The 26140-nt window shown below is 26.2% G+C and overlaps 4 protein-coding genes across 6 annotated transcripts; 2 read left to right on the top strand and 2 right to left on the bottom strand.

Annotated features, from left to right (window-relative positions):
* Positions 1-3641: 3641 nt before the first annotated feature.
* OCT59_025059 (uncharacterized protein) lies at positions 3642-3881 on the bottom strand (the record flags this gene model as incomplete). Its single annotated transcript, XM_066135907.1, has 1 exon — positions 3642-3881. The coding sequence occupies one exon, from the start codon at positions 3879-3881 to the stop codon at positions 3642-3644; it is 240 nt and encodes a 79-aa protein (XP_065991837.1).
* A 6093-nt stretch (positions 3882-9974) lies between these two features.
* Positions 9975-12221, top strand: OCT59_025058 (uncharacterized protein; the record flags this gene model as incomplete). Its single annotated transcript, XM_025326555.2, has 8 exons — positions 9975-10404; positions 10474-10685; positions 10751-11177; positions 11243-11303; positions 11382-11530; positions 11606-11931; positions 11995-12058; positions 12120-12221. The coding sequence occupies exons 1-8, from the start codon at positions 10015-10017 to the stop codon at positions 12219-12221; spliced, it is 1731 nt and encodes a 576-aa protein (XP_025175612.1). The 5' UTR covers positions 9975-10014.
* A 304-nt stretch (positions 12222-12525) lies between these two features.
* On the bottom strand, positions 12526-14128 carry OCT59_025057 (uncharacterized protein). 2 transcript variants are annotated; one of them, XM_066135894.1, is made up of 5 exons: positions 13749-14128; positions 13434-13667; positions 12945-13365; positions 12716-12851; positions 12526-12600 (listed from the first exon to the last, which is right to left on the bottom strand). In XM_066135894.1, exons 1-3 carry the CDS (start codon positions 14080-14082, stop codon positions 13292-13294), a joined length of 642 nt encoding a protein of 213 aa, XP_065991836.1. In that variant the 5' UTR covers positions 14083-14128; the 3' UTR covers positions 12526-12600; positions 12716-12851; positions 12945-13291. The 2 variants fall into 2 exon arrangements, with proteins under 2 accessions (XP_065991836.1, XP_065991835.1); XM_066135893.1 differs by having other exon boundaries at positions 12945-14128.
* Positions 14129-16685: 2557 nt separating this feature from the next.
* OCT59_025056 (uncharacterized protein) lies at positions 16686-17174 on the top strand (the record flags this gene model as incomplete). Of its 2 annotated transcripts, XM_066135888.1 has the most annotated exons (3): positions 16686-16857; positions 16933-17097; positions 17167-17174. In XM_066135888.1, the coding sequence occupies 3 exons, from the start codon at positions 16686-16688 to the stop codon at positions 17172-17174; spliced, it is 345 nt and encodes a 114-aa protein (XP_065991834.1). The 2 variants fall into 2 exon arrangements, with proteins under 2 accessions (XP_065991834.1, XP_065991833.1); XM_066135887.1 differs by lacking the exon at positions 17167-17174 and having other exon boundaries at positions 16686-16853; positions 16933-16974.
* Between the last annotated feature and the right edge of the window lie 8966 nt (positions 17175-26140).

Here is a 26140-nt window from a genome sequence, read left to right as displayed (position 1 = left end):
TTTATACTTTTTCTTATCACTTGATGTTAGTCTCCAGTTCGTGTCACATGAAAATCGTTCTCTATCCAAATTCTTGATATATTAAAAATGTAAAATCTAAACGGCGGTAAATGCCTCCGTCAATAATCTTTATATTTAAATAATTTTTTTTTAAAAAATAAAATGAGGACTTTGTATTTTTGTCTTTTAAAACGGTTTCGTGGCCACTTAAATATTGATATCATGACAGTATTTTATAACATAGTCGTACTTGCAAGAAAATGAATATAACTCAAGTAGAATTCAATGGCGAAAATTTATATCTTGGATAATTTCTGATAAAATCAAAACCAAAAATTTTTATTATTCAATTACTTCCTAATATCAGATGGGTTTTCTATCTCGTGGTGGTAAACATCTTAAGGCATCAATCCCCTTGAAAAAATTGGCTATGATTACAACCACCTTCTCCTAAGTATTATCAAACTCTTGGGCATCAAAATTTACCATATTTTTCTTTACCCAATAAAAATTTTTTCCGTGATTTGATCGTGGAATTTATAATCACAAAACATAAATGTATCAGTTTTTACAGAAATCACGAGAAATCACGGCAATAATTTTATACAAATACTAAAATAGGTTTTGTGCATCTTCCATTTTCATGTGATTTTTACTAAATTATTCAAGTTTCTCTTCGTCAATGGCGCTGTCGATATTAACAATCTGTCGATTTCAGGAGATGCAATCAAGTTGCGTAATAAAAAATATGCCAGAACTTTCGAGTAAAAACCAGCGGTTATGTATTACTGCGCATAGCATAAATTTCGGGCTAGTATGTACTGCGGAAAAGCGGAAAAGTATCATCGAAATATAGTGGACACTTGAAATTTTTATTGTCGGGATTGTCGGGTACTCGCGTTCATAACGGTTAAACGATATTGAGTATGATATATATATACCTCCAATGTTGTACAGTACAGTATAATTTTTTATTTATACAGTATAGCATTTATCTATACAGTATAGATTTTTTACACTATACTATACGATAAAAATTATACTGTATAGATTTCGTCAACTAGTACTATACAACATCGGAGGTATAGTTATTGAGTATGATATCTACCTCCGATATTAATTATAAATATAACCCTTTCACGCCAAAATTAATTGCAATGATAAATATTAATAAAAAAAAATAAAGTAAAAAATCACCACTTTCTTAAAGAACGTCAAAAACCTTTTACAAAATAAAAAAATATATATTTTAATACGGATGGTAAGATCTAGGGAATGTATGAAGTTTTTTAATTTAAACCTAATAATAATATTCTGTCATTTCAGATATACAGATAGAGGAAGGTTCTGCAACTAATGCAAATGAAAATGAAAATGTAAAAAGCTCTGCAAAAACACCTGCTTCAACTGAACTTGAATCGCCAGATGATTTACAAAAGATTCATGATCATTTGCCTGAAGCTTCACTTACGCTTTACAATAGACTTGGTGAGAATGAAGACAAAGTAGCTTGATCTGAGATGCAGAAATGAGAACCCGTAGAAAGGAGTATGATTTGTTTTATTTTTCTATGATTTGCTTTTGATTATTAAATTCATTGCAGAGATTTTCACTTAAATAACTTATAGATTCTATGTATTCTAATTTTATTTAAAATTTGTAAAAGAAAAGTGAAATGATTGAAATGATTAAGGAGTAGGGTAGAGTTAGGGCTAGGGTTGGTTAGGGTTAGGGTTAGGAAATAGAGTATTATCATAAAACTACTTGGGAATATAGGCATCCTTGCCATTGTTGTCATGGGTAACGTAAAATCCAAAAATGAAATATATCAAGCAATTTCATGTTGCATCATTTATTTCTTACAATATTTGTATTAATAAAAAATTTTTTCATTTTGCAATTTATACAATAGCATCAGGGAGTTGTTTTCTCTTGATTATGATTTTAGTAATAAATGATCAGAAAATGCAAAACAACCTCTCTCTGGCTGAATCTCAAAATGCTTAATGGATCGTATAAATCAATGATACATGAAAGTATACATTTATTCTTAATTACCATACATTACTATTTCCACTACTTATTTGTACCAATGAATAAACTTGTTTAGTAATACCTGTAATGAGCAACTTGGTTAAGTAATTCCTGTTCATGGTTTGAAGTAATAGTTGGCAAAAACAGTTTGACTGATATAAATACTCTTCTTAGGTAATTTCTTAAACCAGTAGTCTTCAATATTATTTATTGCTGACAGCTCTTTTTTTTATTTTATCACTTTTATAGTCTCCTTGAGCTTGCTAATAGACTTATTCTCAATATCAACTAAAGTAGAATAAAGTGATAAACATAATAGCTTATATAGTATTTTTTGCAAAATGTTATTAATGTAAACTAAAGTATATGAAATTAAGGACAAAAGTGATAAAAAATATTTTGATATTATAAATATATGAGAAAATAATTATTTCACAGACTTGTTATATGATCCATTTATTTACAGCACAAATGTGATAAAATAATTCTCCCAATCAAGTAATCATTACTTTAGATTTAAATGAGTTGGTATTGGTATTAGTATTACTAAATGTTAAAAACAGTTTGATTTTTACTAATCAGTTTTAAGCCAATTTGAAATAATATAATTGAATAATAATGTAAATCAGTTATATTTAAATTAGTTTAAACTGAATATTCAGTTATATTCAACTGGTTTAAACTGATTAATTAATTATATTTTAAAAATTTTTCTTTTAATCAGAATGTTGATTATTTTTCTAGAATTAACATTAATTTTGGCAAATAATTAACATTTTAATTAAAGTATATTCATCCATATATTTTATTTTTTTTTTATTTGTTAAATAGAACTTATAAATTCAAAATAAATTAAATAAAAATAATAAAATATATTATAAAAAATTTTTATTAATAAATGTTATTTTCTTTATTTTTTTATTTTATTTAAAATTTGTATAAAAATAAATTAAATATAATGCTGAAAGTTTATACTAGACAATAAAATATAGTACTTTCATTAAACATTGCAATTAAATAAATAATTAATAATAAAATAAATAATAAAATAAATAAAAAATTTGTTTTTAATCAGATTTATTTTTATTAAATTTTATATTTACTATATTACTTATTATAACTAATTTTATATGAAGTTAAAAATTAATATTTTTAATTAGTTATTTTTAATTTTATTTTCCTATAAATATATTGTATAAAATTTGATATTAAAAGTATTTTAATATTATTGTAAATATAGTAAATTTAAAAAATTATGATTTTAAATAAAGGATTAATTTTACATTCACCTCAGTGAATTTCACCTTGATCTGCAATGCATTAAAATTATTAAAATTTTAAATTTATCTCGGTGAAATTCACCAAGTAATTTCATATTACACAAATGCGTAACGCATATTTTGTTTTTTGCTTTTTTGTAATATTATTTTCAAAATGACCAGCTTTTACTGGGACTTCTTAAGGTAAGATTTTTTTATTTTCTTATTACTTCGCTAGTTTAATGTTCTTTTTCTCTTATGCTAACTTGTTAACTTGTTTTTCAGAAAACAATAATTTCAAATAACTTCAAGAAGTTAAAGTAAGACTTACTTTTATTGCTAGTATTTTTATTTTTCTACCATTCCCTTTGCTTCCACTTTGTTTTTAATTATCCTTTCATTTATCATTGTCCCTTTCATTTCCATATCATTTTTCATCACTCCATATTGCTTCATATCAGTTTTCATCACTCCATATTGCTTTATATTGGTTTTCATCACTCCATATTGCTCCATATCGCTTTTCATCACTCCATATCGTTCCATATTATTTTTCATCACTCCATATTGCTCCATATCATTTTTCATCACTTTATATGACTATATCGCTTTATATCGTTTTTCATCACTCCATATCGTTTTGCAACATTCCACTTTATTTTTCATTATCTCAATTCACTTTGTATTATTTCATTTTGTTTTACATCATCCCATTTCTGTTTTTATCAACCTATTTTACTTTCATTTCATTTTTCATTATTATAAAGAATTATATATTATGCATTACTATAGGTTTTAAATTAATAAAAAATCTGGATTAAATGATTAGTGAATGGGTGTAATAGTTTAATTGAAGTTATGTTAATTTAAAAAGAAACTTTTTGTCAATAAAACTTTAAAAATTTATGTTCAAATAGTCAATAGAAAAAACTTTTTTTTACATGTTTATTCAAACACAAAAAATTGGATACAAATATGCGATGAATTTTAATATAATAATAAATATTACGTGATATGGTGAAATTCACCTCCGGTGAATTTCACCTCTGGTAAGCGTTAAAATGATCCTTAAATAAAATAACTAATAATATATTATATGAATGATTGTGAATATAACTAAAATTAACATTAATTTTAACTGAAATTATCATCAAATTTGTCCATATAAATGAAAATTTTTTTTAAATAAATACAGTTTAAAAAATAAAATATAAGTAATTATGCAATACATTTCAAATAATTTATAATATAATTTTTATAATTATAAGCTGTTTTTATTATCATTATCATCATTTAAGCTTGTTTTTTAGCAAAAGGATTAACTTTATCTATATGAATTTTAAAATGACAGCTTAAATTTTCTGTTAAATCATTTGTTTTATTATTCATTTTATATTTTAAATTATTAAAAATTCATATAATTAGTATTTTTATAGATAATTGTAAAAATTAATAAATTTAATTTACCTGCAATATTTACATTTCACTCAAATTATATTTTTATTATCTGTAAACTTTTTAAAATATAACCAAACAAACTTTCTTTTTGATTTATTATTCTAATCTTACTCTTTAAAAACCTTTTTTTTAGAAATAATATTATCAGGTTTTTTACTTAATGCAGCTTCTTCTAATTTACCTTTAATTCTTTTTTTTTTACTAGTTTTTTTTTCATCAGTTCTTTTATTAGTTCATCTATTTTTTTTTCAAAACTATAACAAGTTGTTTAAAATTAAAATTATTAAAATTAATATATTTTTAGTTTAGCATTTTAGTGTAAGTTTATTTATTAAATTTTAGCATAAATTTAACGAATTTGAATCAAAAAAAAAATGAAATTTATCAGAAAATCAGATATTATACAAATATTCAATCTTTATTTAATAAGAAATTTATTGTATAATTGATTAGTAGTATTAGATATAATAATATCATTTAATTTGAACTTTTTGGTAAACTTTTAGAATTTGGATTTTATAATTCTGGAATTTTTTCAGTTAGAATAGTAAATTTTCAGAATATTATACAAATGCTAGAGATTTTACTTATATTATTAGTTTATTACTAATTTTAGTTAATATTTTTATTAAAGTATTAAAAAAATAATAAAATATTTTTTTTATATAATATTTTTAAAAATGTTTTTGCAATATTTAAAATATTGAAAAAATATAGTAAAATGCTTTTTTATATAATATTTTAAAAAAATATTTTTACAACATTTTTTATTAAAGTATTAAAAAAAATGCAATTTCTATTTAAATATGAAGTGTTTGAATCTAGATTATATAGTTATTGCCATTTTGACTAATAGTATAAACTTCAAAATTAGTAAATGGATTTTTACCTACTCTACAAGTTTACCTAAAGCATTAAAGGTGCTTTTAAATATTAGTTTTAACTTTATCTATAAATAATTGATTTTGCTGATCACTTTTAAAAAAAATTCGATAAAAACAGTTTTTCATATATAAGTTAAAATGGCATTCAAAACTCCTTTAATGCTTTAAGTAAACTTGCAAAACAGTCAAAAATACATATATTATATAAAAAAAATAAAAGGGTGTGACATTAATGTTACATGATCCATGTTTAAATTATACATGAAACCGAAATTGGTTAATTTTAACCTCTAAAATGGTCGAAATAGTCAAAATATACATGTAGCCGAAACCTCTATGAAGCTGGACAGGGTTTCAGACTTTCAGTAATTTAATTATAATAAATTATTAAAAACTATTCAGAAATCCATCCGAAACTTCAAAGACTTTATATTATAGTTTCGGCTAGATGTAGAGATTAATTTTTATCATTTTTTAACTTAATTTTGATTTAAAGACGTGGCTAAAAATCACGTGAAAAGGTTTCGGCTACAAGTATAGGTCAAAATGATTTTGACTTGAGCCTTTCCAAAAGTCGAAATGGTCGAAATTACATCATAGTCATATGATTTTATAGTAAACAATAATATTAAAATTCAAAGTTAATGAACTTCGCATCCAGTAATTCAATTTTTATAATCTTTACGCGGTTGGATTCAGCTCATCGAGAGGATTCCAATGATATATATTTCATATCTGTAGCATTAATATTGACAGAGTTATTCATGTTTAAAATTTTATATTAAATTATAATTATAAAAATCACATGACTATAATGTAATTTCGACCAAGTCGAAATATTTCTACTTTTGGGCTTTAATTTTGACTTCATGTATAGTTTAAATTAAGGTTGCTTGCCGAAACCTAGGGGTTTAGGCAAGATGGCGTTTCGCCGAAAAGTGAAATTCTGCCGAAACTATATTAAAGTTATATTAAAAAACTGGCGAAACTTTGGAGAAAGGCGAAACTGCCGAAACTTATTATAAATGCCGAAACTGCCGAAACTCTGCCGAAACTATAATAAATCTATAGTAAAATTTTGACGAAACTAATCGTAGGATTTTGAAGAGGTTTAGACAAGCAACCTTAGTTTAAATATTCTGTGTAAACTTTTAAATTTTCTAAAAAAACTATTGTGAAATATTTTTTTATGGATTAATTTAATATTAATTAACCTTCAGTTAACTTAAAAAAATTTATTAGGGTAAATTTCACCTTAAATTTATATTGTGGCAAAATTCACTAATATATTTTACCTTAATTTTTATATATATTACATAATCTTTTCAAATTAAACGATTTTTTAAGTTATATAATATCATGGTAAAATTCATTAAAAGTGAATTTTTACTCCTTATAATGGGGTGTGCCAGAAATTATGTGATTTAGTAGGTAAGTAGGCCAGTGGGGGTCAGGTCCTGCAATCAGGTATCACAATATACTTTTTATGGTAATAATATATCTTTTATAGTAAATAATATATAATTTGTTTATTAAGAAGCTTTTTTTGAAATCATCTCACCATCTAAAAGTCCAATTTCAATGAATTTTTTTTTGTTTTATTTTTTTTTTGTCACTGCAGCACATTTATTAGTTTATTAAAATAAAATTCACATTAATATATATACGAGTAATACAACATAAACTTAAACTAATTTGGTAACTAATAAAAGAAATAACTTCATTGTCTGATATATTTTTTTCATTTAAACTTGAATTATTTTCAATAAAAAAAATGTCATTCAGTTCTGCTAAAGCAGATAAAATATTTTTATTTGCAATATTTTGCATTATTATTATTAAAGTTAATTCTGTATTCCATATAATTTATTAGAAATAAAATTAAAAAAATGCGTTATTTTTTAAAAATAAAAATTGCAAGAATTTACGCCTTTTTTATTAATATATTATAAATGGAAAAACCAATTTTCCAAATGGTTAGACCTATAAGCATATGATCATCAAAAAATCCAAAAATCACGTGATCGGTCTGAGCCCTGGCTTTTGCTATGAGGGTCCCCATATATTGTATTAACCATTTTTTTAATTTTTTTTTACTCTCTTCTAATTTTTTAAAAATATATTATTTTAATGATTTTTACTTTAGAAAACAAATTTTATATGTGTTTAATATTTTCTTAAAAAAAAATTCATATAGAAGTTTCAGAAAAGTGTTATTTTAACATCTTAACACTTTAGTATTAGTAAACTTCTGAGTATCTAAATAAAGTTGTTTAATAAATCCAAAATCACTTATATCTGAATTTTTACCTAACTTAAATAGAGTTATAAATTTATACAGTTATATATGAAATTTTTAGAAAATATCATTATATCAAAGTTATACCAATATTTACAGTTCACGAAAAAAGTAATCAAAATTACAAAAGGAGCAAAAAATAAAAAACTAGTTATTAAAATTTCTTCAAATTTTGCAAATTAGTTGTTAAATATGTAAACATTGTATATATTAAGTCTCAGCCTTTTGTCTTACTTAGTTGTCTCTCAATTAATTTTTCAATTTAAAAAAAAATCATTTAAAAATTTAAGAAATGAAAATTTCATAAAGATTTTAATATTGTGCTCAGAAATTAAAGTATATTTAATGTTTAGATTAATAATTTTCGAAATATACAAATAAAAATTATTAATCCAAATATTTTAATGTGGTTAAATTTATGTTTAATTTTGAATTTTAGTTCTTTTAATAAAAATTAAAGTAAAGATCAGATTACAATCATCATGATGAATCAATTTTTTCAACAACTAATGAATAATAAAGTGAAATTTTTTTTTAATAAAATTAACATGGCATAAACTCAATCACAATTATTCAAGTTTTTAATAAACTGCAATTTTGAATGCTTTATGAAATTTATATATTTTTTACAGTTTAAATTTTTGACAATTTTTTTTTATCAAATTAAAAAAATCAATTGAGAGATAACCAAGTAAGATAGAAGGTTGAGATTTAGTATACATAAGGTTTATATATTTGACAACAAATTTGCAAAATTTGAAGAAATTCTAATCACTAGTTTTTTATTCTTTACACTTTTTGTAATTCTGATTAAATTCTGATTATTTTTTTCATGAACTGTATATGTCGAATATCAATATATCGAGGTTAGGCTGTAAACTTATAGCTTTTTTTATTTATTTGTATTATTTTTTATATAAAAATTTTAATAAAAAAAACTTATGCACTTTTTATTTATCTAGTGATGTGGTATTAAATTTCTTTGTCTTTTTGCTTTTTTTAAAAATATGCAAATTTTCTTTCAATAAATTCATTTAGTAGTCTGTGTCACAAATGTATCGTTCTTATAGGCAAACATAGCTTGAGCTTGAATTTTATTAATTAATGCCGTAAGTCACTTTAGAGAATACAGAGTATTCTAAAAAGAACCACAACAAGTGCAGAACTAATAGAAAAACAAAGAACAAATAATCTTCCAAAGTATCGTTCTTATACGATCAGGTGCTATGTTCTTATACGACGTATATGTCACATAATATAGGTCGTATAAGATAGTATGTCGTACACGTATAACGGTATAAGAACGATACATTTGCGTCTGTGTCCGTCCGGCACGTGATGATACACAACAAAACCTTAACCAGCATTTCGGACTTAATAAGTTTCCGTTTATAAAACAAAATTTTATTTTTATTTACCCTAAGATGGCATTTCTCTGGTGGAAAGGGAAGGAAAGGACTAGCTATAATGCGCGACTCGAAACACTACAAGAATGTGAAATGTTTAATAAAACAAAATATTGTAATAAAATACGCATAACAAAATTATACAAAATCACATGAATGAAACCAAATAATGCAGATCATACGTGTTAGAGTTTCCCAAAATCATGAAAATTTTCTCTTCCCCTATATTTCTTTATTTGTTTGATTTTTTTAAGGTTAATAAACTTCTTCGGTAAAAAAACCTACTGCAAGCAAAGTGGCTATGAAATAAAGGCTTTTTTACTAGTCAAAGGCTCGATTTATCTCTTTTAAAATTTATTCCATATTGGATTTTTTAATGAAAATTTTACAAGAAAGGGATTGGGATAAAATATTACATACTAGGGAAGATAAAGCTTTAAGAAAATTGATTTTATGTTGCAAGGTTGAACGATGATATAATCATAAGTTTATACGCGTAATATCCTAGTTTTTCACGCAGTATTTGACATTATCATCTCCATCATTTCCGAATTTTCCAAATCTAATTTTAATTCGCCGAATAAAAAAGGACACAAATATGTACATATGTACACGTGGGAAAGTCTGACGTTCAATAAAAAATTGCTTATCTCTTTATTCCTGGTAGTTCAATAATGGAGGAACAACCAGATCCAATTGCTGGAGCAGTTAAACTTGGTTTTACTTCAGAAAGTCCTCAACAAACACCAAAAAGACCTGACATACATTTAGATATTCAACTAAAAGATAAGGAAAATAACGTCGTATATTTTCCTGACTTATGTGAGGCAGCTGGTTTTACTGTGATAAAAACACCACCACGTTATCTATCAGGTTCTGAATCTGTAGGCTCAGAAACTCCTCATTCAGATTGGTCAGATAATGATACACCAAATGATTTTTCTTCACCCAGACCAAGTAGTTCTGGTGATCCTTTGCCTCCACCTGTTCATGAAGAAAGTAATGAATTTTTCAAACGATTATTAGAAAATGCGGAAAAGTATGCTCAAGAAGCTCAAGAAGAGGTAAATACTTTTTCTTTTTTTTTAAAAAAAAAATTCCTAGTAAAAGATTTTTTTTTAAAAAAAATTTAGAAAGCTAAAGAAGCTAAGGAGAAACCCGAGAAGAATCCGAAAAAGAGAAAAGAAAAAGTTAGCAAAAAGGAACAAAATTATGATGTTAGTGATCCATTTATAGATGATAGCGATTTGGCTCCATTTCAACGAGATTATGGAAATATTCGACCAACAGTTGAAGGATTTTTTGTATGGAAAGGTCCTTTGACGTTACAAGGAATGGTGGACGAGTAAGTAAAAAAGTTCTTTGTGATTGAACTTTAAATAAATCCAAATACTTTTTTTTTTGCTTTAGAACTGAAACAGGAAAGAAAAGGACTAAACGTAAACCAAAATCTGGTGATGCTAAAGATAAACCACCACAGCCTCGTAAGAAACGTACCGTGAAACCTAAAGAAGGAGAAGAGGGCAGTGATAAAATCAACAAACCTAAAAGGGCATATAAGAGGTCTAAGTTAGCTGTTGAAACTAAGCTACAAGATTCGGCACAAACAACTTTACCACATTTCATAAATACAAATTTATTCCAACCTCCTGTTATCAATGTCACCCCTACACCACAAGATTTCGCAACAGCATTTAATAATGCTTTCCCACCAAATTCACCTGATAGGCTTCTCACCACAAATCCTACTGAAGCACCTAAAACGCCAACATTTAACAATAAAGTTATACCCGATCCAAATAAAACTCCAGGAAAAAAGAAAAAAATTTATCCGATAGTAAGTTCGACGTAAAATTTTATAAATATTTATTGTTTCTGACTTTGAAATTTTTATTATTTTAGGAACCTATTCGTCCAGAAATACAGGTACTCGTGGATGCTTTCAAAGTTAAAGTGGATAGTGGTAATAATTATTTAGTTTGCATTTTATTAAGTTTTCATAGAGAAAACACAAATAAATATGATCTATTTATTATCATAGAAACGTTTGAGATTAAGTCCAGATTTCCACCAAATCTTAAGCCTCCATTGATGGAAATTTTAACAGCTGCATATGAACGGTCGCAATTTAATGAAAATCTTTTCAAAATACTGACAAATATTTTACCATATAATAAATTCACAGTAACGGTAGGCATAACATTTGATATTTAATTTTTAAACTTATCATGGCTGTAAATTTCATATCATTAACTATTTTAACAGCGTCTTTGTCAAAGGACTTTATACCCTAAAACAATATCTGAATTACATAAAACTAAGGCGGACTTGATAGAACGTTTAAAAGCTGCTGTTGAAGAAGTAATGCCACTACTTATTCAGGAATATAATGAACGACAAGCCACGCGTGCCTTATTAGATTCTACATCAGCAACTTCTAATAGTGAATCAATGATGGATATTGATGGCGAAACGGAACAATATCAAGATCCTAATGGTAAAAAATTTAGATGGGATGAAACAACGAGGTCTTTGTTGTGGAAAATTGTTCAAGCAGAGATGTCGATCGTTGTAATGAGTAATGATTTATGGTATGTTAATTTAAATTATTAAGTTTGCTTTGAATCATATTAATTGCTTGTTACAATATTTAGGGAAGCGGAAGAAAAGTCAGAAAGATATTCTGAACAGACGCAGAGAAAACATTTATATCAAAATGTATGTTCTTCATTTTTATGTATCTAACATATATACTAATCTTTATTAATAATTTCATTAGCTGTTAACTGTTTGGCCAAGTGGTTGGATGACTTCATATGAGATAGCGCGTGTATATAGTGCTTACAAGAGATATCTGAGAGACCGACAGACTACATCATGAAAGCAATTAAATTACAATAAACTAGAGTCGTTACACAAACCTTAAAAGCTCGTTTCACCAATGATATTTTGCAGCAATTTGTTTATTTATGGCTGTTCAAATTCTTTTGAGCTACCCTTCCGCTGTACTAAGTTTTCCGAAATTTAATATATGGATTAAGCTATTTAGCTCACAAAAGACGAATGAAGAAAAAAAGCGTCGACGAGAAAATAAATACTATTATTGTCACGTGATACTTTGATCTTAAGGTACAATTGCGAAATGTATTTAAATTACTATTAGGAATCCGAAAAAAATAAAGTCTGGATGATGAGACAAATTGTCAAATTATAATTAATTTATAAATATGTAGAGAAATTGCCCTAACCCTTATTATTTTCTAAATGAAATATATAAAATATATTTTTATGGTTACTACCGTTAATTGTTTAATAAATTCTTTTTGAAGTATTATAAAATTTGTATTATCATATAAAGTCGTAAAAATTTCAAACCTGTGATGCTGGAGGTCCAGAAAAAAGGATTTTGAGGAGCGGGTTGAGAATGTTGGGAAGGCACATTCAACGCGTATAATAAAAAATGTTTAACGCTTATAAATGATGCTATTTAAAACTAATTTGATCTTCTAAACTATTCATTTACATAATTTTTTTTTTTTTGAAAAAAAAAAATAAATATTTTCAAAGCCATTTATTACAATATTTTTTTTATTGATTTTATTACCTTGGTAAAACTCAATCAATAGATTAGATTTTGTTTATTATATATATACATATATATACGTATACATATAATATTCCCATATTCCCAATTATCTCGCTTATGGGTAAAATATATTGAATGATGCAAATTTGTATAAATCATATGTTCTTAACAAATGAATGAAAATGAAAGAGCAAACAAAATGTCCTTACTGCCCTATAATAGTAGTACCATCCAACTTCAATATATTTCATAATGTTTTCGCATTGGTCTAGTAAAGAACCATTTTTTAAGAAAAAAAGATATATAAAAAAGTATATATATAACAAAAAAAAAATTAAAAAAAAAATATATTCATATCCTTTCAATTAATCACGGTCAAAGATATGTTTACCGCGTTGCTGGAATTGTGTCATTGGTTTACCGCTACCGACCACGCCGACTAAAAAAGATATTATTCATTAGTAACCAGAAAATTGGTGTAATTCATAAAACTTCGATTTAACTTACCTTTGCCTTCCGGATTTTCTGGAGTAGCAAAGATACTCTTCTTGTTTATCGGCGGCTGTACCAGCCTTTTTGTTTTCGTTGTTTTCCTACCAGGAGCCATAGCTGAACCGCTCGCAAAGGCAAGCCAAGACTTTTGTTTCAAGTTTTGTTCATTAATTTTCTTTTGTCCTTCACCGCTCTTCTTTTTTTTATCTTTATCCTTTTTATCATTCAAACCTTTCTTTTTATTTTTTTCTAGAGGTTTAATATCTTGAACGTCAACAAGTTCAACATTATTATAACCTTTAAAAACAACTGAAAAAACTTGATCACCACCACCAATAGCTGTTATTTGAGCTTGGTAAAACTGTCCATCACCAGACCACCGCGCTAGACAAGAATCTCCAACTTGAAGTGGTTTTGTAAAAGTTGGTATCGAAAATGAAGTCGGTGTAGTCGGCGTTGAATTTGTTCTAGGTGAAATCGAAGAAGCTGACCTTTTAGAAGGTGAAAGTGTTACCTCTTGATCAATAATGGTATTCGTAAGATTAATTAATTCTGTCAGATCCGTTTTAAGTTTCAAAAGTTCGGAATTTTCAGGTTCACTTTTTAAAGCAAGATTAACTTGGTCAAGCTGATATTGGTATTGTGCAAGTTCTTCAGCGTTCATGATGTTTAAAAGTTAATTATTTATTTGTGCTTAAAATATAATTATTAAATATTTTTTAGTTCGGTATTGGATACTAAAATGATCCCTTGACGAATCAAATTTCGACAGATATACTAGCTTAAATTAAGACTTAATTCCGGTAAAATTTATCTACTATAGTTTCTTGTGTGATATAAAAATTCGTTTTTTTTTCTATTATGTCCAAAACACTTGTATTGAAAAATCTATGGCATTAATATAATTTATTTTATTTAAATAATATTTTATCTATAAAAATTATTTTTGTTTGATTTATAGCTTTATATATATATTTAGATTAAATAATATTATTGGTAATTTAAATGGTATAATTCCTAAAATAATTTTTGAAAGTTGGGTTATTAATTACTCTCTATTATATAAGGGAATTTTTTTCTTTGCAATTTATGAAAAGCTTTATTATTAAATTGTATATAATACAGATTATATAAATTCATAACATTACCATTCATTATATAAGATTAATCCAGATGTAATTCACCATTATAAAGTCTAAAGTGAAAATTTTTTTATTACTAAGTGATTACATTTTATTTATTAACCAATAGGAAAAATTGGTTTTAAATTATCAATAAAATTTTATTATTATAATACATTTAAAATAGAAAAATAAAACAGAAAAAAAGAATTAATATTACCTTATTCCTAATTTGTAAATTCCATTTCATAATATTTAACTTTTTAAATAAAAAGAAAATCATTTCAAATATTCTAAATTTATAAATTTATAAAATATACTTTTTATTTCTTTACTGGATTTTTTATAAAATAAATAATTTTCCATTTTTCATTTTACTTAATTCTATTTTAATTTTTTTAATTTTGAGTTTTTTTTGTTTCTTATATTTTTAAATTTAAAATAATTAGATATTTGAAATAAATTTCTTTAAAGCTTTAGAAATTGATATAATGCCAGAAATCTATATTTGACAATAAAAATGTAACACTTAAAAATCTTTTAACTTTTTAAAAAAACTTGACGTTTTTGTAATTAAAAAATCAAAAAAATTAATTCATGATCCGCCAGTGAACCATAAAACTTGGCTATTAAATTCTGGTAAAAAGTTATATATATATTTACTAATAGCGCGAAATCTACAGTTCTGGCAATGTAAGGTACAAATTACTAAAATATAATATAAAAACTAATATTATAGCCATAAAAATATGCCATTTGGCTGTTTTAATAATAAAAGACCGGTAAAAATTTTAAGCACCAAAAGACACTTTCATAAGAGCTGAAAATTTGAATTTGAAAAAAAAAAATTTAGTATTTTAAAAATTTTAAAGATAACTCATCATCTAGTGGTCGTAGGAAAATAAAATTTGGTTCATTGGATTCGTCTCATTGAAACGCATCTAATGGTAATAATTTTATGTCTCTATGACCAATAGAAGGTGAGTTATCCCATATTTTTTCTCCGGAATCGCAGATTCTAAATTATTGATAAAAATATATATGAACTTATCACCACCTTTTAATAGTCAAATTTTATGGTTCACTGGCGGATCACGAATTAATTTTTTTAATTAAAAATGTCAAACTTGACGTTTTTGTAATTAAAAAATCAAAAAATTTAATTTTTTTAATTAAAAATGTCAAACTTGCCGTTTTTGTAATTAAAAAATCAAAAAATTTAATTTTTTTAATTAAAAATGTCAAACTTGCCGTTTTTGTAATTAAAAAATCAAAAAATTTAATTTTTTTAATTAAAAATGTCAAACTTGCCGTTTTTGTAATTAAAAAATCAAAAAAAAATAATTTTTTTAATTAAAAACGTCAAACTTGCCATTTTTGTAATTAAAAAATCAAAAAAATTAATTTTTTTAATTAAAAACGTCAAACTTGCCATTTTTGTAATTAAAAAATCAAAAAAAATTAATTTTTTTAATTAAACGTCAAACTTGCCATTTTTGTAATTAAAAAATCAAAAAAAAATATTTTTTTTAATTAAAAACATCAAACTTGCCATTTTTATAATTAAAAAATCAAAAAAAAAATATTTTTTTTAATTAAGAAAAAATAAACTGGTAACTTTATTTTTTAAAGTAAACTCTATCAAATTACTAGTCAAATTTTTAAAAGAAGATTTATATAAAAAGTTATAAGCATTTAAAATTGCATGATTTTTATATAATTAACCCAAATTTAAAATAAAATATATTGGTCAAAATTTATAATAATTTGGACTGACTCTATGTATTATGATAATGCCAATCCAAATTATCATAATATGAATTAAATGTAATTTTTTTTAAAAAAAATTTTTTTATTAATATATTTTAGGGTTTTGCTAAAGATCACCAGTGGTGACCGTCACCACATTCAATTTTAATAGAAAATTTAAAATTCAAAAATTGATCAGTGATCGACTAAAATTTTGATATAAAATTTGATTGCATACGATCATGTGACATATGTACGTATGATTTTTAAAGAAAGTTTTCACGTGCTCTCTCTAATTTATTGGACTAAATAAAATAACACGTCACAGTTATAATGACAAAAAAGGGTCGTTCTCTGATTTAAACCAAATAAAATCAACACATAGCACAAATTTATAATGAACAAAAGCCCTAAACGTTCTTTTTTAATAATATATTCTTTAGAAGAGAAGGAGATTGCTGACGTTAACTCCTTACAGAAGGAATTTGAAGAGATTGCGAACAAAGCAAGTACGGACAGTGAAAATATAGTAGATTTTGATAATAAGGTAGTGTTTGGGCTTAAAGTAGGTATTGTATACAATAATTATATGAATATAATGTGTGTTTTCTCATTAAAAGTTATTAAAATTTTTTTTCATTTAGAAGACGCCTTTGAAGAGGTTGAGGGCGAAAATGACTTATTAAATGTGGAAAGTACAGATAGTGAGAGTACAGAGGTTGAGGGCGAAAGCATCTTGTCGAGTGTGGAAAGTACAGATAGTGAGAGTACAGAATTTGATGATAATATAACATTTAGGCTTGAAATAGGTATTATATACTGTATAATAATAATTGTCATAACAAAATATTGAATAATTTAACGTGTATGTGTACTAGACGAATGAATTTATATTCATTAGAAAGAGGTAATCAAGAGCTATCTATAAACCAAATATCACATGAATTGAATCACATGTTGCTGAATAATTATGTTCAATATATTTATTTTTAACTTTTGACTTTGATTGTTAACATCTTCACATCTAGTAATTCAATTTGAATGATCTTTTTTTGTTCAGATAGTTTAGGTTCTGGGCTTTCATATGAATATAAATATATGTGTTTAGCATGCATGTACGCCAAGATATTAACGATTTTGTTAATTAAATAAAACTCTGACACAAAATTATAATTCTTACAAAAGATGATCTTTACAGGTATTATTGAGCTCTTTTTACTTTACTTAACAAGGTTTTATTTGCTATTTCTGTTTTAAATTGAATAAATTAATAAAATCAATTTTAAAAAGTAATTAACAAGTAGAATAAAATCAGTATAGTAAAAAACAAAAAAAAACATCTTAAAACTCTAAAGCATAACTCACATTTTTATTTTGTATATATTTTTACTAAAAAAAGAAGAAACTAAGGTTAAAAATAAATGAAAAAAGATTTTTCTTATTAATATAAATTATTAATATTTGTTTTCTTACTTACTGATTAAAAAAAACCTGCTATATATGCCTATAAACTTTTCTAAGTCATCTAACAAAAATCTGATTGATAAGTAATTGAAAAGTAATTGAAAAAGAAAGTAGTTGCTATTGTTATTTTTGAATAAACATTAAAAAAATTTTTTTTTATTTTTTGATAGATTTAGATCATCTGATTATATAACACATATAATTTAAGCTTGTGAAATATAATTCTTGTTAAAATATGCAAATCTTTATAAAAATCTTAATTTTGGCTAATTCCATGAATTAACGAATATAAGCAGTATTAAGAAAAATTCGCAAGAATTTTTCTTGATACTGCTTAATTTTTAAATTAAAGCCTTAATACTACTAAATTAGTTAAATTAGAATTAAAGCCTGACCAATTTGATTATGCGTTTTACATAACATATGAGAACAAATGTAGAGGGAGGGGATAAAAAAAATACAAATAAGAAAAATATGTAAAATGAATTTATTTATTTACTATGATATATAAATTCAAATAAAAACAATAATTTATATTGTTACATGTCAATTTTTATTACAATGCATTTACTTATAAAATTTTATTATTATTTATAAAACTAATATTCTTTCAAATATAATTATTAATACTAACTATTAAACGATATTAAGCATTACATAATACTAATTATTAGAGAAAGATTAAATCTACCTTGTTTTTCTTCACTTCGAATTACTGCCGTTCACCTTAACTTCCATACGAGCGTTAAATTCTTTGCCTTTGTCCTGGCACCTTTGGCATAATGGATATATTATCTTATATTTGGTTCTTATACTATCAGGAGGATCAACGAAATCACTATCTGTATCACAATGGTAGCATATATTGGAGTTTCCTGATTTTCGGCTAGAATAGTAAAGGATTTCCATAGGAGTATCACAAGATATTTTTACACGGACAAATAATAATTCTGCTAAATAATGATCGTCAGGAAAGAGAGGTGCACTACAAGAATAATCATACGTGTCCAGAGATTACTTAAAATCCTGTATTTCATCTTGACTCAAAGCTTTATCACTATAGACACAACGCCGTTTTCCACAATCACAACACATGATATAATCACGAATTTTTCCACTAGCAAATACACTTTTTGGTACTGGCTCAGCATTGGCTTGATTAAGTTGCAGTGATGGGCGGAATTCTTCACTAGTTTGTTTCCCATAGACGGCTTGAAATGAAGTATAATGATCCGGATTGTCTATAATATTTTTATAATCAGTTGTAGATAAAAATTATCAATGCAGACAATTCATAATTGTAAATATACAGTACCTAGTGCTGGAACTGGATCAGGTAAAAAATGTAAACTGTCAAAGACAGTTTGTGGAAGGCGTATTGGTGTGCAAATATTACATGATACATCCTGACACTTTTTAATCTATAAAATAAGAAGTGAATTAGCTACTCAGATACATCGTATATGGTTTGTGAAAAATTATCATATATTGTACCTGAAAAGAATAAGCACGTTCATGACAATGAGTAGCCATAAAGCTAACCAATTCATTACTACAGCACTGGTTTCAGTGGTGTCATTATGGGTCAATAAAGGATCAACTTTTGATATAGACTGTATGAATATTAGAATGAATTATGTGTAAGTTAATTTGACTAAATAAAATCTAAGTTTTCTTAATACCTGAAACAAGCCATTGATATCGTATTCACTTGCAGCATTATAACATTTGAAATATTGATCTTTTAAAACCAATCTTTCAGAACGACTATGTAATAAGCTTTGAACATCTTTAATGCAATCTCATAACTCCATTTCTAAATTAGAATTTTTATTTGCTTTATCACGAATTTCATCAAGTGTGTCAGCTTTGTCAAAAAGTGCTTCAGATTCATCACTCATTGTGTTTCGCATAATTGCCACATTTTGAAGTCCTAAATTTAAAATGCTCATTATTCTTTCTGCTGGATTTGTCCAGCTGTGATGTGGAGCTGTGTGTACTGCAATTAACATATCATAATTTCCACTTAAAAAGAGACTGATTAAAGCAATTTGAACTGAACCATAAGTACACCTATGGTCTGGTCCACCATTAGTGTAAAGGCATAAAATTGGTGGCGAAGTTTAGGGTGTGTATATTTTGTGAATAGCATCTTGAAATTCAGTTGCATGCCGAATAGCACTGCTTGGTTCAAAAACAGTGTCTTTAAAGGATACAAAGACTTGTCCATTATAAAATCCACCTGATATATCACTTGGAATAGAAACAAAAAAAATAACCGAAGGTGTAAGAGAAAGTTTGGTAAAGTCATGATCGGATGCATTCAGATCATTATTTTGAGTAGATAATGATCGACGGTTACGCATTCCAGTAGAAACAGATACACTCTCGCCAATGGGGACTTTGTGCTTATCATCAGCTGATATAAAACAAGCCCATTGCCGATATTGAATCAAAAATTCGCGTAAATAGCGAAAAAGTGCTGCACAATAATGAGAATCCACACTTTTCTTGCGAAGAAGTCTACCTTGCACTTTAAATTTAACTTGATATCTTCCTGTATATTGTATAGCCTTTGTTGTTGTAGAATTTGTTGGCTAAAACTGTAATCGGATCCATTCATATGATGGTATATAAATTTCTGCTGGCAATGGTTCGCCATTCTTAATATGCAGTTTTGCCAAAATTATATCACAAAGATCACGTATTGAAATTGCTAAAGGCATATGCATGGTTGTATCGTGGCGTCGGTCATCTACAGCTGGAGTTTCCTATGTAAATAATTGAAGTTTATAATTTCACTTTTACAATATATTATTATCAATCCAAAAAATTATATACCTCATTAAAATACATGTCTAATTCATTCCAAAATATATCAAATTTATTTCCCTTGAATCCATTATTATTTCGCAAGTCAAATATTATCGATAGATCTTCAAGTGCTAATATTAAGCGTAATATTTCTTCAATTTTACGGCTAATAGTATTTGATGCATGTAACAGCTGCATTGCCAGTAAGATCAAAATATAGCATTCGCAACACAGCAGGAGTAACATTTTTTATCAAAGAATACTATGCAAATAAAATTAATGTTTAAACAATAAAAATATTTTGAATATAAATAAATATTAAGATAATTTAACAATACCTTGCCAAGAACATTCTTTCTCATCTGCCGTGTGAAGTACTTAGGCAATCCTTCATGAATTTTAGCCAACATATGAACTTTTTGCATCTCATCTTGAAATTCATCAATTATTTCAGATTCTGGTATTTTCCATATATAAGTTATTGTACCAAGGTAGTTTCCTTGTGCATATCTAAAAAAAAAAAATTACTTTTCTCTTAGTATTAATTAATAAACAAGCATCCATTAATAATTATAGTTTACATTACCTATAAATTCCAATTGAACAAGTCAATTGAAGATTTTTAAGAAATCGATAACATTTCATAATATCTATAGGAAGATAAGAATAAACATCCATATATTAATAGAAACCATGCTGTAAAATAGCATCATTTAACTCTCGATATTGATCATTAAGATCATCTTCTTTACAACCAAAAACACGAAACATATGGGAATTATTTGCTGAATTGCGTGCTGAATCATCATTATGATGAATCGCAGCCATTAATGTATTACTTTTTACAAGATGTTCACTATATTTTCGCATCATATCTACTAAGGCAATTATATCAGGAATAATATTATCCCATTCACTATCATTCACCCAAGGTTGCCCTATAGAGAGTTCTAATGATTTGATTAAAAGGTCCAGCTTTTGATGCGAAATAGATTCTTTTTTGTGATAACTAGTATGATATGCAATGTTGTATGTATTTCTATCTGTATTATCACTTGCATATGTTGCCAATTCTTTAAAAAGCGCAGGCATGTGGCATGAACGAGATTGTAATAATTTTAAATGTGGATCAATATACTAAAGAACATTTGCAACATGCTTTACAAATTCCTTCCCTAAAGTTTGATGAATACCTCCTCTCCAACCAGCTTTTTTATTCTGAAGAAGTTCAATGATTTCATTGTATAATAAATCACGTCGAGTATGTTCAGTATAAAGTTGTGGAAGTTTTGGTTGTCGTGCATTTCTCATCATGATGTCAAATGCATCAGAAAAACTAGGTGGTTCTATGTTTCTTAGCGATTTTATAAGTGAAAATTTTACGTGATTATATCCTAAAACCTCCATAAATTTTAAGGTCACCATTTAACCCGTCACTTACTTCTACCCATTTGTCAACCTTATTTTGGTGAACATAAACTTCAACACTTTGATTATTAAATTGTTCACAAGTAAATATTTCATACAACTTTGAAAACTGGTCGTCTTCTGTGATTGTGATTATTCGCTCAGGTAGCACACATTTAATACCTTCAGTAACTATTACTACAAGATATAACATGTTGTTTATTTGCTATAAAGTTTCTAAATACAGCTATGAAATATTTTGCCATGTTTTTTCAAGATATAAATTTAAAGAATAACAAGAAATAGTTCTATTATAGGAATACTTTACGTGAAAAAAAGCAAAATATGACAACTTGATAACTGATAATCTGCAGATAATTTTTTTTTTATGTGCAAATCAAGAATCATATGACTATTAAATTTCGCAATATTATTGGTCATATATATGGTATAATATTAGGTATTAATCACGAAAAAATGGGGGGAGGGGGTTATATAAAACGTAGAATCTAATTGGTCAGGCCTAAGCAGTATTAAAAAAAATTTGCAAGAATTTTCCTTGATACTGCTTAATTTTTAAATTAAAGCCTTATTACTAAATTAGTTAAATTAGAATTAAGTAGTATTAAGAAAAATTCGCGAGAATTTTCCTTGATACTGCTTAATTTTTAAATTAAAACCTTAATACTAAATTAATTAAATTAGAATTAAGCAGTATTAAGAAAAATTCATGAGAATTTTTCTTGATACTGCTTAATTTTTAAATTAAAATCTTAATACTAATTTATAAAAATGATTTATAATTGAGTTTTGAATTTAGTATTATCAATCAAACTTTGAACTTAAAAATTAAACAGTATTAACAAAAATTCTTGAATTTTTTAATAATTGTGATTTTACATCAGTGAGCTTTTGAGTAGTACATATTAGTGGATACTAGTATTGTTTGATGCTTTAAAGTGTAAAAAAACTTATCCTATCACACGTCAAATAAATGAAAATTGGCAAAAAAATCAGATAGCCGATTTTTGGCTATATTTGTCTGATTTGTAGCTTTTTGTAGCCAATTTTTTAGCACGAATTGACAAAAATTGGATATGCCAATTTTTAAATTGGATATTCAAATCAGACTGCTGATTTTAGCTATATTTGTTTGATTTGTGACTTTTTACAGCTGTATTACCAATTCTTAACTACATTTTTCAGTTTTTTCACTATACAAAAAAATTGTATATACATTATGCAATATATATTTTTACAAAAAATTATATTGTAATATTGAATTAAATTTTAAAAAATATTTTATTAAGCAATATTAAATAAAAAACTAATCTTAAATAATTAAATTTTAAACAAAATACATTTAAGAATATAAATTTACTTGTAATTCAATAAAATATGCACAATTATAAAAAATTAATAACTCTACAAATATTAACTGTAACTTCATTAAAATAAATATTCAAGTAGATTATAAGCTGCTGAACAATTTTCAATTAATAAAAGAAGTTAATTTACTTTGGCTAAAGTGCTCAAAATATGCTCTGAAGTGACAAAACGGAAAAATAAAATTTGTAAATGAGTACCATTGTGAAAATCGTGAATAACACATCAAGTATTGACTGTACCTTCGTAAAAATTAATATCCAAGTAGATTTTGACCTGCTGAATAACTTCCAATTAATAAAAGAAGTCGATTTACTTTGACTAAAGTGCTCAAAATACGCTCTGAAGTGACAAAATGAAAAAAAAATAAAATTCGTAAATGAGTACTGTTGTGAAAACTGTGAATAACTCATCAAGTATTAACTTTACCTTCGTGAAAATTAAAATTCAAGTAGATTTTGACGTGCTAAACAACTTTCAATTAATATAAGAAGTTGGTTTACTTTGGATAAAGGGCTTAAAATACGCTCTGAAGTGACAAAATAAAAAAAATAAAATTTGTGAATGAGTACCGTTATGAAAATCGTGAATAACACATCAAGTATTAACTGTACATTCGTAAAATTAATATCCAAGTTGATTTTGACCTGCTGAACAACTTTCAATTAATAAAAGAAGTCGATTTACTTTGACTAAAGTGCTCAAAATACGCTCTGAAGTGACAAAATGAAAAAAAATAAAATTCGTAAATGAGTATCGTTGTGAAAAATCGTGAATAACTTATCAAGTATTAACTTGTGAAAATTAATATTCAAGTAGATTTTAACCTGCCGAACAACTTATAATTAATATAAGAAGTTGATTTACTTTGGCTAAAGATCTCAAAATACGCTCTGAAGGTAAAAAAATTTGTAACTTAATACTACTATATTATATAAAAATGTAAATAATTCTAAAAATATTAACTGTACTTTTATGAAGATTGATATCTTAACAGCTTTAAACTTACTGAACTACTTTTAATTAAAAGAATAAGATTTACTTCAGCCAAAATGCTCAAACCATACTTTGAAATATGTTTAAAAAAAATATAATATTTGTTTATATTTTAAATAATAAGTTATTGTCCAGAGCGAAGCGAAGGACTATATATGTTTATGAACCTTAATGACATATTGGATCACGTGGTGATGTCCATTTGTTCGCACGCATCACGTCGGCTGATTCTTTGTGCTACATAGATAAACAAACCTGATAAACAAGATAAGCTAGTGTTAGTACTGTGTTAGTGTTACAAAATATACTGCGTTACAAAAATAGTGTTACAAGATATACTGCAAAAAAAAATGTGAAAAAAAAATTTAAAATGTTTTGTAGAATTAGAAACTTTAGTTAGATTTGTAGAAATAAAATAATGTATTTTATTTACAACACAAACGCGCGTTAAATATAATATTAGACATAATAAAATGTTTTTATCAAAAATACCTTCAGTTTTTTGTTTTTTTATTGTTAGATCTATTATTAAATTCAGTTTCCTGGCATCATAAAAACTAAACGGTTCTCTTCAGCTAATCTTTCTTTTAATTTTGTGCATTCTTTAATACGCTGAAGTCTCTCGAAATTGAACAGTTTGAAGAGAAGATCTTCAAGTACGCGTATTCAAGACACTGCCACAAAAGTAAGACCTGCGATAAACTCTTTATCACCAAGGTCTATTGTAGCCTTTTGTAATGTAAGACCCTGACTTTTATGCACCGTAATTGCCCACGCAAGACAAACTGGAATTTGTAAGCGCGAACAAGGAGCTCCAGATTTACCATTCCAGGTACGTCTAATTGGTACAATCGGTACAACTCTTTTACCCTCTAAGCTAGTAATGGTGGGACCTTTATAATTATCGAAAGAGATCAAGACTGCAATAGCGAGTGAAGGGGACCCTGATCTTCTTTGAATATTATGTCTTGGACAGTTCCCATTGAACCATTAACTAGCCCGGCGTCTGTCTGTAAGTTTGCTGTTAACATGACTTTTGCGCCTCTCACCAGCAATATATATACTCCGAGACCATGCGCTGTATCTGAGTCAGCTTTTTTAGCTTCTTTTCCACCTGTATATATAGCTTGGATTTTGGCAACAGGAGCATCCACTGGTAAAAAAATGATTTATCCTACACATATCTTACACATATTGGGTACTTAAAATGTAGAAAATCATACACAAATAATACACATATCATACACATATCAGGTACTAATATATATATCATACATATATCAGGTACCTGATAGGTATACTATATATATAAGTACCCGATATGTGTATGATATGTGTATTATTTGTGTATGATTTTCTACATTTTGAGTACCCGATATATGTAAGATATGTGTAAAATATGTGTAGGATAGACCATTTTTTTACCAGTGATCCAAAGATCAAAGTCGATTTATATTTACCACGTTGACTTCAGACCACTTTGTTAGAATGAACAAAGCGTCAGAGAATCTACTACGTTTTATTATACTGAGCTTGTCTTCAATTCATGTGGTAAGAATTTTCCAATCATCTATAGTAGATTCTCCATTACGCAGTCTTAAGAGAATATTTCTAAAGTTTTGTTGCTCTTTAGAATTTCCAGATTGGCGCTGTACAATTTCAAGCTTATACACTTCTTTGAACTGCTTGTATGCCGCAATACCACTATTAGATAATGAACCTCATTTTGTATCAGTATACATAGGAAGATCAAGGACAGGTGGAAGTTGGCCGAAATCACTGAAT

Source organism: Rhizophagus irregularis, chromosome 5 (assembly GCF_026210795.1).
Source record: "Rhizophagus irregularis chromosome 5, complete sequence".
Taxonomy (NCBI): domain Eukaryota; kingdom Fungi; phylum Glomeromycota; class Glomeromycetes; order Glomerales; family Glomeraceae; genus Rhizophagus; species Rhizophagus irregularis.
The sequence above is the reverse complement of the archived record's forward strand: the minus strand, read 5'-3'. Positions and strand labels throughout refer to the sequence as shown.

Excerpts from the sequence above, each read along its gene's own strand:
- OCT59_025057 (XM_066135893.1), bottom strand. The coding sequence starts at position 14,082 with ATGAACGCTGAAGAACTTGCACAATACCAATATCAGCTTGACCAAGTT.